The sequence below is a fragment of the Nicotiana tomentosiformis genome, chromosome 5, assembly GCF_000390325.3.
Source record: "Nicotiana tomentosiformis chromosome 5, ASM39032v3, whole genome shotgun sequence".
NCBI lineage: Eukaryota > Viridiplantae > Streptophyta > Magnoliopsida > Solanales > Solanaceae > Nicotiana > Nicotiana tomentosiformis.
Genome location: NC_090816.1, coordinates 16953524 through 16971630, shown reverse-complemented (window position 1 = coordinate 16971630; position 18107 = coordinate 16953524). Strand labels below are relative to the sequence as shown.

The window sequence follows — 18107 nt, the reverse complement described above, 5'->3', positions numbered from 1 at the left end:
CTATCAAACTAGTCAAATAGTAATTCTTATTTTTTCATTCTTTTATTCCCTGAATCCTATTCTAATCTAAAGACAAAACAAAAATTACTACCCGGTACAACTACATCCCATGGAAAAGAATCACGGTACAAAGAAAAAACACGAGGGAATATTACTATCTAAATAATAGAAAGACCTATATATATATATATATATATATATATATATATATATATATATATATATATATATATATGTGTGTGTGTGTTAAACTTTAGTCCCTCAAGAAAACTGCCTAAGAATTCCATCGTCGGGAAAAGTTCAGTCATTTGTTTTTTAAAATGGGAATCATGAAACAAAAAAGTAAAATAAATAAAACAAAATTAAACACACAAAGTAATTAGTTTATCTAATATTTACAAATGACAGAGAATACTTCTCACCCCACACTTAGTTCATGCATTGTCCCCAATGCATGTAAACGTTCCAAAAATAAACAAAAAATCCAAAAATAAACAAAAAAACAGGTAAGGGGTAGGAATAACTCCCTCATCAGTCATTGTAATCGCCCATCATCCTCGAAAGCCTCATCTACAACTGTCCACTCATCATCTGTTTCTCCCTTCTCAGCATCATTATCATCATCCTCCTCGGATTACTCTGGCTCGGCCTCGAAACATACTGGTGTGTTGACATCCTCATCATCTGGGAGTCGCTGACCATCGCCAAGCCTAACTAGATGTTGTGCATGAGTATTGAGCGGGAAACACTCCTCCAAGATGGCCCTCTCCTCAGTAGTGGCCGGCCTTCCCCCAATCCTGAGCTGTAAACCCATCATCCCATATAGATGTGCCATAAAGTTGTCATCTCGAGCATTGCGCTCGGCACCTGTCATTGTGGCCATGGCGTTCTCTTCCTTAACCCTGATGCCTGTGATGTCCATTAGTAGGAGGGGTGGAGGAATGACTATATTAAAATCTCACTCCTCCTCCACCAGTTCTTTTCTCAGGTACTGAGTCAACATGTTGGCGAAGGACAGTCTATTAATGCGCTTGCTTGTTTTTACCTAGGCCATCTGGTAACGTATTAAGTGGCCTACATTCACTTTCTGGCTAGTCATGAGGAAGTACAACACGCATATCCTTTCACGGCTAATAAGAGTCTCATGGTTGCATGGTAATAGTCGCGTGTTGATCAACTTCAGCCACACCTGAGCTTCCGGCTTTATATTTTTATTTGGAAATTTCCTATGGCGTTGGGTCTTCTTGTCACGAACTCAAGCATCCACAGAATTGACACCACATAGAGTGTGTATCAATGTTTGATATGTTGGATGGGTGATGAAGTTGTCCAAGGGTTCCTATGGAATATCTGGAGTTCCCAAAAAATTGCATATAGCTGATGCTGAGAAATCGATCAACCTTCCCCTAATAGGCACCAGCTGCTCAGTATCATTTGGATAAAAATCGGTATAAAACTCTCAAACAAAGTTTCCATTGATATCCCCAGTGTTTCTAAACATGTAGCTCAAGCCAAGATCATGAATACCTTTCTAAATTGATTGATATTTAGCTTGTAGGTGACGCTCATGAATAACTGACTCAGAATGTATATGTCTTGGCCGACAAATGTTGTACCAGTCCTTGGCAGATTGAGGCATGCTCCTTAGTCCAAATTCTCGTTGTCCCTCAGGTTGTGGGCGTGTGGCTGCTATAGCTGCAACTGCTTGCAACCCTTCAACTTGGCTTGAAGTGGCCTCCCCTCCTTTTCTCTTTTTCGGTGGCGGTCTGGAAGAAGCCTTGGCCTTATTAGGAGCAGTAGCCTTGCCCTTGCCTTTACCATCGTCTTTTTTAGGAGGCATATTCGTACCTACATAAATGAACTTTTATCAGTGATAGAGTATATGAATCAATTCAAAACATGGTCTTTCGACCCCACAATTAAGAGTTCACGACATGATGTTCAACCATTTTTAGGCTACTCAGACTTCACCTCTTTATTTTAGCATGAGAATCAAGAAATGGCAATATGATGTTTACTACAATTGCGATGCATATAGCTATCGGTAAGCTCACCTAAACTTACAATTTGGAGTGTGCAAGGCAACATATCGCTACTATTACAATCCCGGAGACTAGAACACCATTGGGGACAAAGAATGTGTTTGAGACATTTTGACAAACACATAGTGTGCACTAATGCCATGGAAGTGCTTGTAGGGATGAGGGATTGCCTCACCCTACCAAATCAGCTTGGGGATTTCATGTTACCACCCTTGTAAATTAGAGATTGAAACTATTTTTGAATAAGCTAAAATCTAGATAGTTGGGACTAGTTAGAGTTGTGCAAGTACTCTCAAGTGGAACTGTAGAAATTAAATCCAAGGATGGAATGAACAGGTTTAGAGTAAATGGGCAAAGGTTGAAACATTACCTTGGCATGGAGGAGGAACATGTTGTATCAGAGATTCATTTAAAGGAGCCTCAAGTGTTGAGTGAACCTTAAGTTTGATCGACTGCATCGTGCCGTGACATTAAATCAGGCGCTCGTTGGGAGGCAACCCAATTCATAGTTTATTTTAGCTTAACAAGAATTTTTGTTTGTTTTTATGCACTAACAATTTTTTAGCTAACTGTTTGTGCTTGAACAGGTAATGGAGCACGATGGGAGGTCATGGCACTTGGAGTCGGTCACAAAACGAAATAAAAATTGCATATGTACGCTCCAAACAAAGCTGCATACCTTGTGTTGCCCAGCAAAAATGCATCGTGGACCTGGCAACAAAACGCACATCGCCAGCCTTTCATCTCGCTATACAGCTCGCGTCGTCGGGGGTAGCGAAGTCCACCTCGTGGAAGACCTTGCGGCGCCAGCTTCCCAGCTCGCTGTAGAGCTTGCCTTGCCCAGTCCCTTGCTCGCTATAGAGCTCACATCGCCAGGTAATTACCTCGCATTTCGCCTTGTGTCACACGGAATACAACGAGCAACACCTCGTGTTAGCCTCACATCACGCGGGTTATAGTGAGGTCAGTATTGCGTTAGCCTCGCGTCGCGCGGGTTATAGTGAGGTCAGTCTCGCGTTAGCCTCGCGTCGCACGGGTTATGGCGAGGTCAGGTATGTTTAATGTTTTTATTTCTTTCCTTTTTAATCCCCATCGGTTATAACACAACACACACATACACATTAATTAAAACACACCATCCCATCCTTCTCTACTTACTGCACATCCTAAATTTCCCTCTCCCCCTCCAACACAAACCTAATTGAAGACAATTATTCACCCATTCCTTCACTCACTTGGAACATCAATTGAAGAGCAATCCCTCCTCCTAAGAATCTAAGGTATGTTACTAACTCTTTTCTTTATCAAAATGCGAATGGGTTGTAGTAATGAAATCTGACAAATTTTGTGTATATCTTCATTGTAACATTGTGCTTCTTCGCCCTAATCCCATTAACCCCATAGGATTGGTATTGAATTATACAACAACACGACATCTCCGGGTTTGAAAATCCTCTCTTGAATATGCTTATCATGCATGATATTCATCCTTTCCTTGTACAGCCTGGTGCTTTCAAAAGCATGGTAACAGAACTCATCAAGTTCATGAAGCTCTGCGACTCTACTCATACCAGCGGCCTCCATGTCAAGATTTAATTGCCTTAATGCCCAAAATGCTCTATGCTCTAGCTCCACCGATAAATGACATGCCTTTCCGAACACCAATTTATATGGTCACACACCAATCGAAGTTTTGAATGCAGTGCGGTAAGTTCATAGTGCATCATCCAATTTTCTCGCCCAATCAGTCCGAGTAGCATTTACAGTTTTGGTCAAAACACTCTTGATTTCATATTCGACACCTCAACTTGACCACTTGTTTGTGGGTGATACGGAGTGGCAACCTTATGGCGTACGCCATATTTTTCCAGCAACTTTGCGAAGGTTTGATTGCAGAAGTGAGTTCCTCCATCACTAATGATCCCTCTTGGAGTTCCAAATCGGGTGAAGATATTTTTTCTTAGAAAACCAATAACTCCCTTTGCATCATTTGTTGGGAGTGCTTCAACTTCTACCCATTTCGAGACATAGTCCACTGCTACGAGTATATATTTGTTGTTGTATGATGTTTGGCATATTTCGATATGTGTTAATGTTACTTTACCCATGCTTTAACCACTTTTTGATGTTATTTAATCTTTAAAACACCCAACATGGTGTAATTATTGGTTTGATGACTAATTAAGTTATGTGTGACGATTTAAGGTGTTCGGAGTGCAAAATATGAAGAAAAGGTGGTTTAGCTAGAGGAAGAAGGGTTGGATGCGTCGCATCCAACCTAGGAAAACATCATCCTGCATGCAACCTTAGCAGTGAAGTTGTGCCATCGCGTCCGCCATCGCGTGCGAAACTGGGAAGTAGAAGTGAAGTTGGATGCGTCGCGTCCACCATCGCATGCGAAGCTGAGAAATAGAGGACAAGGTGGATGCGTCGCATCCGCCTTCGCAGGCAAAAATTGAAATGGAGGACAAGGTGGATGCGTCGCATCCACCTTAGCATCAATCCCTGAAGCCGAATTGGACTAGGAATGGGAGAGCTTTGGCCCACGACTTTTGTACGCAATATATAAGCTAAAAACGCCTCTTTTAGGTTATCTAACATATTGGGAAGAGAAAAAAAAACCAGGAAAAAGCTGTGAAGGCCGGAATTCATCAAGTTTCATCTTTCTCCCACCAAACTTAGTAATTTTTATGTTTCTTTGTATGATTTGTTGTTTGGCTACCATGTCTATGTGGAGCTAAACTTCACGTTCTAGGGTTGTGGTTCTTTCATGACTATTGTTATTCGGATATTGATTTTGACTTCTTGATTTATCATATTAGTTTATTTATTCAATCTTGCACTTAATTATTTAATTGCTTGATCACCAATTGAATATTATCTACGAATCTAGAATTGAACTCGAAAGTGGGAATTCTATATTGCATATAGGATTGAGTAGGGCAAGTTCTTGAACTCGGGCATCGGGGAACGGATTCGTGGTTAGGATAGACATATACCTAATTACCTTGCTTGGTTGATTTACAGGAATTATAAATGCGTTCTTGTTGATTCTAACTCCATAGACATATAGGCGTTAGGTTAGCTTGAATAGGCGAGTAAGAACTCGACAGACTCTTATGAGCAATATTAACCCTGTCAACCAATAAGCTAGATAAATTAGTCGGTCAATTCAATTGAAGAATACAATAGGATTGTTAGATAGACCATAACCCTAGATCGTTTTCATTACATTGATATCATTAAAATCTGCTCTTCCTCTGTTCAAAGTTTATTATTTATATTTTTCTTATTTAATTAGTTAGAATAAAATATTTTTAGATTTAATTCTTGTTTAGATAATTAAGATAGGCTAATTTAGTTAATAGTTAATCATAAGTCCTCGTGGGTTCGACATCCGACTTTGAGTCACTTTATTACTTGACGACCGCGTATACTTGCGTGAGTGTGTTTGGTCGCAACAAGTTTTTGGCGCCGTTGCCGGGGACTTAGAAATTAGCTACGTGACTACTCGTGAAACCATGTGCCCTCACAACAAAAGCAAAGAGAGTAGAATCAATCCACACATTCGAATCTCATGCTCACAAAGAAAATCGCTCACTCTCACAAAAAGAAGTCGCATGCATGCAGTTGGTACCATAGGCTTGCCCTTAATGTAAATCTCTACTAATGTAAGCTCGCTCGATCTAAAATCAATTAGGACTTTTTTCATGGTTGTAATGTGGGCTAAGGGACGGGTAGGATATATTTTAGGAATAGTGACTCAACTTCCTAAGCACTTTAACACATCATCAAATAACTTAAGCGCAAATTCTTCAACACCACTTCAATTTCACAAATAATATCACCCCAACAATATTTCCTCTTTCTTTAAGCACTACTTTAATTCATACCCACTAGCAAGAATAAGACAATAATTTATTCCTCTATATTTTTCTTTCTTTTTTTTTTTTTTTTTTTTTCGCTAGTGGCGTATTATTTTACAAAATAAGTGCACCCTTCTTTCTTTCATTGGTTCCACTCAAAAGTCACCCCACACTTAGTCCCTTCTTACTTCTTTTAGCGCTCATCTAACAATTAAAGTGCTTTAAGAGGTAAAAGGATCAAAACAATGTCAATTAAGAATAAAAAGGGTATAGGCTTGTAATGTGGGTACCAAATAAAAGGTCTACAGGCTCAAAAGGGTTAACTAGGGATAGATTTTATTTGTGATAAGCAATAAGCTCAAAAAGATCAAAGAAAGCCTAAAATCATTTTTCAAACCGAGCATCACCTAAAATTTCGCTTCAACTCACATACCGGGCAAGTTCTAGACACAAGTACATTACATGGACTACACAAAAACCTCACCACACATGGCACATGACTCGCTAAGGACGGTCACATTCCGACTCTCAAACAATGCAAGTATTCACGGAGCAACGAGATATTAAGCATTAAACGCAAAGTGAACACAAGTCAAGAAAAATGAGAAATAGGCTGCAACAAAACATGCTATCCGTTTTAACAAGGCATCATCAATAATTTCAGAGTGAGAAGGGAAGATATTACATATGTAAAAGCTTAAATATGCCAGTATCAACCAAGTCAAGGTCACCTAGGTTCATCATTCTTCCTCCTTTTATTCCCTACATTCCTACTCTACTCTAAAAAGAAAACAAAATTACCCGGTTCAAACTACATCCCATGGAAAAGAACCGAGGCACAAAGAAAAACCACAGGGGATTATTACTATCTACAAAGATACTTTTTTTTTTTTTTTTTTTTGAATAAATAAACTAATAGATAAACTGATAGTTACTCCATATAGATGAATTTACTGCTATTTTATGCCATTAATCCAGTGAATATATTAGTACATTCATCCATACATCAAACATAAATCACCCCCACCCCACACTTAGGATTGTGCGTTGTCCCCAACGCACACAAACAAGGTAAAGTAGGGTGAGAAGGACTCCCTGAAGTCAAGGTGGAGGAGCATCTGCATCCATAGCATTCCTATCATCAACAACTGGTGCTGATTCTGTATCAGGTGTTACAGCGACCTCAATAGGCCTGTTGAGTGGAGCCTCGGTGACTATGGGAGGAACAGGAGTGGATGGTCCGGCAGTGGATGATGCAATCAGCTGGGAGATGTCTGTACCTGCACATTGAACCAGAGCTCTGAGGAGTAATGATATCTCCTTCATCATCGTGGCCTGCTCGGTCTGAACTCGGCTTAGATCCGCACGAGTCTGTCTCAACTCATCCCTGGTGGCACTCAACTCGACACGAGTCGCTATCAGCTCAGCCCTGTTCTCTTGCATATCTGCTTGCATATGCTCAAATAATTGTTGGACGGTGAGCTTAGAAGACCTTCCCTTGTTCGGCTCTAGAACATGAGTGACATCATATGGTCCTGGAGCTTTAGCCTCAATGTCATCATTCTCCTTGTCCCATAGTACTCCCCTCTCTGTTAAAAAAGCCGTTAGGGTATTAGCAAAGAACAGCCTCCACTTGTAATTCATCCTGGTTCGCTGCATTTGATCATGCATGATGGCTCCGAAGTTGAGTGGTATCCCCTCTAATAAAGCATATAATACGAGTGCGCGGTAACGAGGGACATCAGTTTTATGTTGGCATGGCAGCAGTCGGTTACAAATGAAATTTAGAGCCACACGTGCTAACGCACTCATGAATTCCTTTGCTATAGAGTGGTACTCCATACTCCCATGCTTCCATTCTGCATCCTTCCTGGTAGGGCATAGGACAGACTTAATGTGTGCATAATCTGGTGTTTTGCATATGGCGTCAAACCTGTCAGTGAGTGTGTGTGGCACCCTTAAGAAGTTATTCAGAGCTTCAGCTGACACATTAATATCTATCCCTCTTACTCGCACAATGTTTCCCCGTGCGTGACGCCAATTGGCGTAGAGCTCTCTAACAATGGTGAGGTTGGCTTTGCCATGACCTTTCAGAATGGGTCCCCATTTTTGCACCTCTCGAATTGACTGGAGAAACTCTGAGTACTTTGTCTTAAGTGGTCCGATGTTTATCGGCTTTTCCGGAATGTACTTCTTTGAAACCAATATCTTCTTATAGGCTCGGAATGCCTTCTCATTAACAAAGTATTTCTCCCAATCAACTCGGTCTATGGGTTCACCTTCGTCTTCATCACTCATGTTGATCTGTAGGTGGTCATTGTCCGAATCGGAATCGGATTCAGATTCTGTAGTAATCTTCTCCTTCCCTTTATCAGTTGGAGCACTCATTCTCGAAGCTTTTCTTTGGTATGTCACAGGCTCTCGTATCTCTATTCCTTTGCTTGGTGTAATACCCTTCTTCACTGTCCTCCGGACCAATGTTTCCTCCTCCTCTTGCTCTGAATCATCACTTAACTGCCTAGGCAGCAGTTCCATTTCCTTCTCCGTCCGCTTCCTCTTTTTCTGTGGATTTGGACCGCCCGCTGCCCTTCCGGTAGGCTTTTTGGGCGGTTGTTTGTTACCATCTTTGTCTTGTTGCTTGGATGGTTTACTCGCTGCTGTCATTTTACGAATCTAAGTACCTGCAATGCAAAGAATTCAACAATTAGCAGATGAAACAGCGAAGTTCAGCCTGAAAGCAATTGCGACAGCTTGCAGACTTCAATTTATTTGTAAAGTCATGCCATTCACTCTTCATGGAATTGTAGCTCATGACTTTCAGCAAGTATGTGATAACTTTCTTCAAAAACTCAATTTCACATAGCCCCTCACTCGACCCCACACTTATTCTCAAGCATACACCAATGTTGCTCGGTTACTCAGACTTCACCGACGCCTAAATTTTTCTCAGGGACAATTCGTCGAACATGTGGTATGCAACAAGTGTGCCTAGTTCATTCTATCAGTTGAGCAGTGCAACTACCCTCCCAAAGTTGGACGAGATGAAGGGAATTATAGTTTATCATCTCTCAACCATTACAACTACCAAGAACGACAGCCCTAAAAATCTTGAAATTGCAAAACCTACTTGTTGCTACCATTGAAGGAGGGAGGAGAGACGAATTTGGAGAGAAGCCAACGGAAGAACGAAGAGGATGATGCGTACCTGTCGCGTTTGATCTTATTGCGATACAATTTCGATGAGAGAATTCTGTTCTGCGTTCGTAGGCGTCGCCAAAACGAGACGAGTGGATGCGTCGCAAGAAACGTTTTTGTTCGAATAGGTTATCTTAAGATGTGTTAAAATATATATTACTTACCTGTGCGTGCGAGCTTTGACGCGACGCATCCCCTTGTCTTCCTTCAAAAATTTTCGGACGCGATACGGGCGCGATAGGCAGACTTCACTGCCTTGAGCAATTGGCCCGTCAATTTTTTTTGCTGAGGGGGACGCGACGCATCCGCCTCGTTTTCCTTCAAAAAATTTTCGGACGCGATACGGGCGCGATAGGCAGACTTCACTGCCTTGAGCAATTGGCCCGTCAATTTTTTTTGCTGAGGGGGACGCGACGCATCCGCCTCGTTTTCTTGAATAAAATCTATGTCCTACGAAAAGAAGGGAGACAAAAAAAAAAATAAAATAAAAATAAAAAACTAACTAACTTGGGTGGCCTCCCAAGAAGCGCCTGATTTAACGTCGCGGCACGACGCAACATGTTCTTCATGCCTCCACTAAGTCCATTGTGGTCTTGTGACGTGCAATGTCACCACCCCAATAGTGTTTTACTCTTTGGCCATTTACCAAGAATGTCGTATTGGACCCCTTTTCACACAATTCTATCGCACCATGAGGTTTCACACTAACCACTTCAAACGGACCCGACCATCGAGATTTAAGCTTTCCTGGAAAAAGCTTTAGCCTTGAATTAAACAGTAGAATTTGTTGACCTGGTTCAAACTCACGATGTTGGATATGCTTATCATGCCATCTTTTTGTCTTCTCTTTATACAATTTGGCATTTTCATACGCATGCAATCGAAACTCATCAAGCTCGTCGAGTTGTAGCAATCTCTTTTCACCGGCCAAGTCCATCTCCATATTTAGCTTTTTAATCGCCCAATAAGCTTTGTGTTCAAGCTCGACGGGCAGATGGCAGGCCTTCCCATAAACCAACCTGTACGGAGAAGTGCCTATTGGGGTCTTGTACGCAGTGCGATATGCCCATAATGCGTCATCCAGCTTCCCGGCCCAGTCCTTTCTATTCATACTTACTGTCTTTTCCAAAATCTGCTTGACCTCTCTGTTGGAAACTTCTACTTGACCACTCGTTTGGGGATGATAGGCAGTAGAAAACTTTGTGCTTGACTCCGTATTTTGCAAGAATATTATTCAGCAGTTTGTTACAAAAGTGAGTTCCCCCGTCGCTTATCAACACTCTTGGGGTCCCAAAACGTGTGAAGATGTGCTTCTTTACAAAGCCTACCACAACTTTTGCGTCGTTAGTAGGAAGAGCTATGGCCTCTACCCACTTAGAAACATAGTCGACCGCCACCAAGATGTATCTGTGTCCGTTAGAATATGGGAATGGTCCCATAAAATCAATCCCCCAAACATCAAAAAGTTCTACCGCCAGTATATTTTGCAAGGGCATCTCGTGCTTCCTCGTGATAGTTCCAGTTCTTTGGCATCTATCACAATTTTTAACGAAGGCATGTGCATCCTTAAACAATTTTGGCCAATAAAAACCTGATTGTAGCACTTTTTGGGCGGTTTTATCCCCGCCGTGATGACCTCCATATGGTGACGCATGGCAGTCATGTAGTATAGCCTTCATCTCTTCCTCAGGAACACACCTTCTCACCAACTGATCTGCACACTGCCTATATAGGAATGGCTCATCCCACACGTAGAACCTTACATCATGTAGGAATCTTCTTCTATTGTCAGCTGTCCACTCTAGTGGCGAAACTAAACATTCCGGGTGGCATTGTTTAGTTTTCTGTAATCTATGCAAATTCTCCATCCAGTTACAGTTCTTGTCGGAATTAAGTCATTATTTTCATTAACTACTACGGTTATCCCCCCTTTCTTCGGCACACATTGAACGGGGCTTACCCATTTACTATCAGAGATTGGAAATACAATACCTGCATCAAGCCACTTAATCACTTCTTTCCTTACCACTTCTTTCATGATTGGATTTAGTCGGCGTTGGTGTTCTACACTCGGCTTGTGTCCGTCCTCCATGAGGATTTTGTGCATGCAGAAAGCTGGACTAATGCCTTTAATGTCAGACATTGTCCACCCAATTGCTCGCTTGTGCTCACGTAGCACCCTTAATAGCTTTTCTTCCTGTAATTTAGACAAGTGAGCAGAAATAATAACAGGTAAAGTGTCAGAACTTCCCAAATAAGCATATTGAAGGTGAGGGGGTAGGGGTTTAAGTTCCAAATTTGGAGCTTTTTCAATTGACGGCTTTGGTGGGGGGCCACTTGGCCTATTCAGGGGCTCAAACGGGATTATTCCTTGCATGTAACCACATGATGTATCTAGGATTCCCTTTATCTCCTCAACCTCATCATCCATCTCCAAGCTATCAAATAGCATGATTGCTTTTTCTAAACAGTCGCCTAGATATACACTCGTGTTAAGAAGTTTCTCATCCACCTCCACCACAGATATCATAGAGAGCTCCTCATAGTGGCGGGGGAGTTGGATTGCTTTGTAGACATTGAAGACTGCCTCCTCGTTGTCCACTCTCATAATCATTTTCCCTTCTCTCACTTTAATTATTGCATCGCCAGTAGCCAAGAGAGGTCGTCCCAATATGATTGGAACTTGTTCATCAGCCTCGAAGTCTAGAATAATGAAGTCAGCTGGGAAGATGAATTTTCCAATTTGCAGCAGCACATCTTCAATCACTCCTTCAGGGTAGGCTATGGACCTATCAGCTAATTGCAACATCACGGTGGTTGGTCTCGGAGCTCCCAGACCTAATTGCTTAAACAAGGATAACGGCATCAGATTTATGCTTGCACCCAAATCACACAGAGCACGTCCCACGTTAATATTACCGATTTGTACTGGAATAGTGAAGCTGCCAGGGTCCTTAAGCTTTTGGGGAAGCTTGTTTTGGACCCTTGATGTGCACTCCTCAGTAAGTGCAACCGTCTCGAACTCAGTCAATTTCCTCTTATGAGCCACTATGTCTTTTATGTACTTAGCGTACTTTGGAATTTCACGAAGTACATCCACTAATGGAATATTTAATTGAACCTGACTCAACATGGAGAGAAATTTGTTGAACATGCGATCGTCATTCCTTTTCTGCAATCTTTGGGGGAAAGGTGGTGGGAACCAAAGTCATCGTCTACACAGATCATTCAGCTATCAGATACCTATTTGAAAAGAAAGACGCCAAGCCGAGGCTGATTCGTTGGGTCCTCCTCTTGCAAGAATTTGACTTAGAGATCCGAGATCGAAAAGGGACAGAAAATCAAGTGGCCGATCATTTATCCAGATTAGAGAGCCGGAACCATGTAGCTGAAGGAGGGTCAATTAAAGAAACATTTCCGGATGAGCAAATATTGGCAATCACCTCAGGTGAAGCCCCATGGTATGCAGATTATGTGAATTTTATCGCAAGTGGTGTAATTATTGGTTTGATGACTAATTAAGTTATGTGTGACGATTTAAGGTGTTCGGAGTGCAAAATATGAAGAAAAGGTGGTTTAGCTAGAGGAAGAAGGGTTGGATGCGTCGCATCCAACCTAGGAAAACATCATCCTGCATGCAACCTTAGCAGTGAAGTTGTGCCATCGCGTCCGCCATCGCGTGCGAAACTGGGAAGTAGAAGTGAAGTTGGATGCGTCGCGTCCACCATCGCATGCGAAGCTGAGAAATAGAGGACAAGGTGGATGCGTCGCATCCGCCTTCGCAGGAAAAAATTGAAATGGAGGACAAGGTGGATGCGTCGCATCCACCTTAGCATCAATCCCTGAAGCCGAATTGGACTAGGAATGGGAGAGCTTTGGCCCACGACTTTTGTACGCAATATATAAGCTAAAAACGCCTCTTTTAGGTTATCGAACATATTGGGAAGAGAAAAAAAACCAGGAAAAAGCTGTGAAGGCCGGAATTCATCAAGTTTCATCTTTCTCCCACCAAACTTAGTAATTTTTATGTTTCTTTGTATGATTTGTTGTTTGGCTACCATGTCTATGTGGAGCTAAACTTCACGTTCTAGGGTTGTGGTTCTTTCATGACTATTGTTATTCGGATATTGATTTTGACTTCTTGATTTATCATATTAGTTTATTTATTCAATCTTGCGCTTAATTATTTAATTGCTTGATCACCAATTGAATATTATCTACGAATCTAGAATTGAACTCGAAAGTGGGAATTCTATATTGCATATAGGATTGAGTAGGGCAAGTTCTTGAACTCGGGCATCGGGGAACGGATTCGTGGTTAGGATAGACATATACCTAATTACCTTGCTTGGTTGATTTACAGGAATTATAAATGCGTTCTTGTTGATTCTAACTCCATAGACATATAGGCGTTAGGTTAGCTTGAATAGGCGAGTAAGAACTCGACAGACTCTTATGAGCAATATTAACCCTGTCAACCAATAAGCTAGATAAATTAGTCGGTCAATTCAATTGAAGAATACAATAGGATTGTTAGATAGACCATAACCCTAGATCGTTTTCATTACATTGATATCATTAAAATCTGCTCTTCCTCTGTTCAAAGTTTATTATTTATATTTTTCTTATTTAATTAGTTAGAATAAAATATTTTTAGATTTAATTCTTGTTTAGATAATTAAGATAGGCTAATTTAGTTAATAGTTAATCATAAGTCCTCGTGGGTTCGACATCCGACTTTGAGTCACTTTATTACTTGACGACCGCGTATACTTGCGTGAGTGTGTTTGGTCGCAACAAGTTTTTGGCGCCGTTGCCGGGGACTTAGAAATTAGCTACGTGACTAAGTTAAGCTTTTATTAGATATTTGTTTTCAAGTTTTAATTTTCAGTTTGCCTGGTTTGTGTCAACGCAGGGTTTACTCTCGAATGCAGAGGAGTAGAAGTGCAAACAACCTCATTCCTCTTGATCCAGAAATCGAACGAACATTACATAGAGTGAGAAGGGAACACGAAGCTAGAACGAGAATAGAAAGAGATTTGGACATCGCAATCCAACCACAGCCAATAGATATGGCAGGCAATGAAGAGCGTCCGGTAATCGAAGCCGCAAGGCCCAATCTTGCGAATATGACTCAGGCTATTGTGAAGCCTGATATCACTGGGCATTTTGAACTCAAACAGTACATGGTACAGCTGATTCAGTCCACAGGACAATATGTGGGTCTATCTCATGAGGACCCGCAGAGGCATATTCAGAACTTCTTGGAAATCACGGACACTTACAATTATCCGAACGTCTCCAAGGACTATGTCAGGCTGACACTATTCCCTTTTTCACTGTTGGGGGAAGCTAAAGAATGGTTGCAAAAGGAGCCCGCGAACTCTATCCACACTTGGGATGATCTAGCAAGGAAATTCCTGATCAAGTTTTTCCCAACTAAGAAGACAAAGTCGTTGAGGAGCCAAATTCTTGGGTTCCAACAACGGGATGGCGAGACACTTCGTCAAGCTTGGGAAAGATACAAGAAACTACTCAGAGACTGCCCGCATCATTGTCAAACTGATGAGGTATTGGGTCACACTTTTGTTGATGGGTTAGATGAAGCATCAAAGATGAATCTTGACTCAGCTTGTGGGGGTAGTTGCATGGCAAGACCGTATAGTGAAATACAACTCCTGCTAAATAATTTCACTGCTAATGACCATAATTGGCAAGGAGAGGGGGATTCACGAAGGGTAATTAAACAGAAGGCCGCCGGTTTGATTGAGCTTGATGACTTTTCCGCCATGAGAGCCGATATAGCAAAATTGGCAAATCAGATGAATAGAATGACAACACAACAAATGCAACATGTACAGCAGATGTCTATTTGTTGCGAACTATGCGGAGACAGTCATATGATTGACATGTGCCCCACGAATCCTGAATCTATATACTATGTGGGACAACAAAACAGAGGTCCTATGAATCAACATGCGCAATATGGGAACACTTACAACCCAAACTGGAGGAATCATCCTAACTTCTCATGGGGCGGGAGTCAACAGAATCAGTATAGGCCTCAAGGGAATTTTACTCAACCTCAGAAGCCACCCCAACAAATGGAAGAAAGTACGAATGACTTGCTGAAAAAGTTGTTACTAGACAATCAACAGCTCAGGACCGATTTCAGAAATCTTGAGAGGCAAATGGGGCAGTTAGCAGCAAACCAAAATACTAGACCTACAGGCTCACTTCCCAGTGATACAGAGAAGAACCCTCAAATTAATGCAGTTACACTTAGAAACGGGAGGGAACTAGAGGAAGCGCCAAGGAAGATAAAAGAAAAACCTATACCTGGGGGGGAGTTGACACCTAAGGCAACACAAGAGTCAAAGGAAGATGATGCATAGTCTAGAGCCTAATTGTAGCAAATAACCACGGTCATAGGTGCAGTGTGCTTTGAACGATAAGAGTTTAATTTTGTTTCGTCTACTATATGATGGTTTGTTCGAGGACGAACAAAGGTTTAAGTGTGGGGTAGTGATGTTTGGCATATTTCGATATGTGTTAATGTTACTTTACCCATGCTTTAACCACTTTTTGATGTTATTTAATCTTTAAAACACCCAACATGGTGTAATTATTGGTTTGATGACTAATTAAGTTATGTGTGACGATTTAAGGTGTTCGGAGTGCAAAATATGAAGAAAAGGTGGTTTAGCTAGAGGAAGAAGGGTTGGATGCGTCGCATCCAACCTAGGAAAACATCATCCTGCATGCAACCTTAGCAGTGAAGTTGTGCCATCGCGTCCGCCATCGCGTGCGAAACTGGGAAGTAGAAGTGAAGTTGGATGCGTCGCGTCCACCATCGCATGCGAAGCTGAGAAATAGAGGACAAGGTGGATGCGTCGCATCCGCCTTCGCAGGCAAAAATTGAAATGGAGGACAAGGTGGATGCGTCGCATCCACCTTAGCATCAATCCCTGAAGCCGAATTGGACTAGGAATGGGAGAGCTTTGGCCCACGACTTTTGTACGCAATATATAAGCTAAAAACGCCTCTTTTAGGTTATCGAACATATTGGGAAGAGAAAAAAAACCAGGAAAAAGCTGTGAAGGCCGGAATTCATCAAGTTTCATCTTTCTCCCACCAAACTTAGTAATTTTTATGTTTCTTTGTATGATTTGTTGTTTGGCTACCATGTCTATGTGGAGCTAAACTTCACGTTCTAGGGTTGTGGTTCTTTCATGACTATTGTTATTCGGATATTGATTTTGACTTCTTGATTTATCATATTAGTTTATTTATTCAATCTTGCGCTTAATTATTTAATTGCTTGATCACCAATTGAATATTATCTACGAATCTAGAATTGAACTCGAAAGTGGGAATTCTATATTGCATATAGGATTGAGTAGGGCAAGTTCTTGAACTCGGGCATCGGGGAACGGATTCGTGGTTAGGATAGACATATACCTAATTACCTTGCTTGGTTGATTTACAGGAATTATAAATGCGTTCTTGTTGATTCTAACTCCATAGACATATAGGCGTTAGGTTAGCTTGAATAGGCGAGTAAGAACTCGACAGACTCTTATGAGCAATATTAACCCTGTCAACCAATAAGCTAGATAAATTAGTCGGTCAATTCAATTGAAGAATACAATAGGATTGTTAGATAGACCATAACCCTAGATCGTTTTCATTACATTGATATCATTAAAATCTGCTCTTCCTCTGTTCAAAGTTTATTATTTATATTTTTCTTATTTAATTAGTTAGAATAAAATATTTTTAGATTTAATTCTTGTTTAGATAATTAAGATAGGCTAATTTAGTTAATAGTTAATCATAAGTCCTCGTGGGTTCGACATCCGACTTTGAGTCACTTTATTACTTGACGACCGCGTATACTTGCGTGAGTGTGTTTGGTCGCAACATTGTATGAGCTGACAAATGGTCCCATAAAGTCGATTCCCATACATCAAAAACTTCTACCTCTTGAATCGGGTTCATGGGCATATCATGTCGATGGGAAATATTCCACGTCTTTTGACACTCATCATAGCTCTTTACCCAAAAGTGTGCATCTTTAAACAACATCGGCAAATAAAAGCCCGACTCCAGCACTTTAGCAACTGTCCTTACTCCTCCAAAATGGACTCCATAAGGCAAAGCATGACATGCCTGCAAAACAGAAGCTTGGTCTATCTCGGGAATACATTTGCGGATCATGTTATCAATACAAATCCTAAACAAATATGGTTCATCCCAGAAATATATGCGACAATCACAAAAGAACATTTTCTTCTGCATAGAAGATAAGTCATATGGAACAATACCGCTTGCTAGGTAGTTTGCAATATCTGTATACCATGGCGCTACCTCAAGGCTCGTGGCCAACAATTGTTCATCTGGGAAAGTCTCCATGATCTCTTCCACCTCAACCTTCATTTCAGCTCATTCAAGCATGGACAAGTGATTGATAGGTTTTCCGTTCCTTTTCGGTCACGGATTTCCAGGTCGAACTCTTGCAACAGTAGAACCCATCAAATCAGGCATGACTTTGCCTTCTTATTATCAATTAGGTACCTGAGAGCAGCATGGTCAGTATAAACAATTACCTTCGAGCCTATCAAGCAGGACCGAAATTTGTCAAATGCGAACACCACTGCTAGCATCTCTTTTTCTGTCACTATGTAATTCAGTTGAGCGACATTCAATGTTCTACTTGCATAGTAGATTGGATGCATGATTTTATCTTTTCTCTGTCCAAGTACTGCTCCCACAGTATGATCACTTGCATCATACAGTAGCTCAAATGGTTGATCCCATTCGGGTGCAACTATGATAGGTGCAGACACTAGCCTCTTCTTCAATCCCTCAAAAGCTACCCTGCAGTCATCAGAAAACACAAAAGGGTGATTTGTTTCAAGAAATTTACAAAAAGGGTTAGGAATCTTGGAAAAATCTTTTATGAATCGCCTGTAAAAAATGGCTTGACCAAGGAAACTTCTTA

At 41.2% G+C, this 18107-nt stretch overlaps 1 protein-coding gene across 1 annotated transcript; it reads right to left on the bottom strand.

Annotated features, from left to right (window-relative positions):
• Positions 1-5973: 5973 nt before the first annotated feature.
• Positions 5974-9472, bottom strand: LOC138910790 (uncharacterized). Its single transcript, XM_070202020.1, has 2 exons — positions 9114-9472; positions 5974-8589 (listed from the first exon to the last, which is right to left on the bottom strand). Exon 2 carries the CDS (start codon positions 8570-8572, stop codon positions 7010-7012), a length of 1563 nt encoding a protein of 520 aa, XP_070058121.1. The 5' UTR covers positions 8573-8589; positions 9114-9472; the 3' UTR covers positions 5974-7009.
• Positions 9473-18107: the final 8635 nt, after the last annotated feature.

Bases quoted from the DNA above. Each gene is read 5' to 3' on its own strand.
- LOC138910790 (XM_070202020.1), bottom strand. From the start codon at position 8,572: ATGACAGCAGCGAGTAAACCATCCAAGCAACAAGACAAAGATGGTAAC.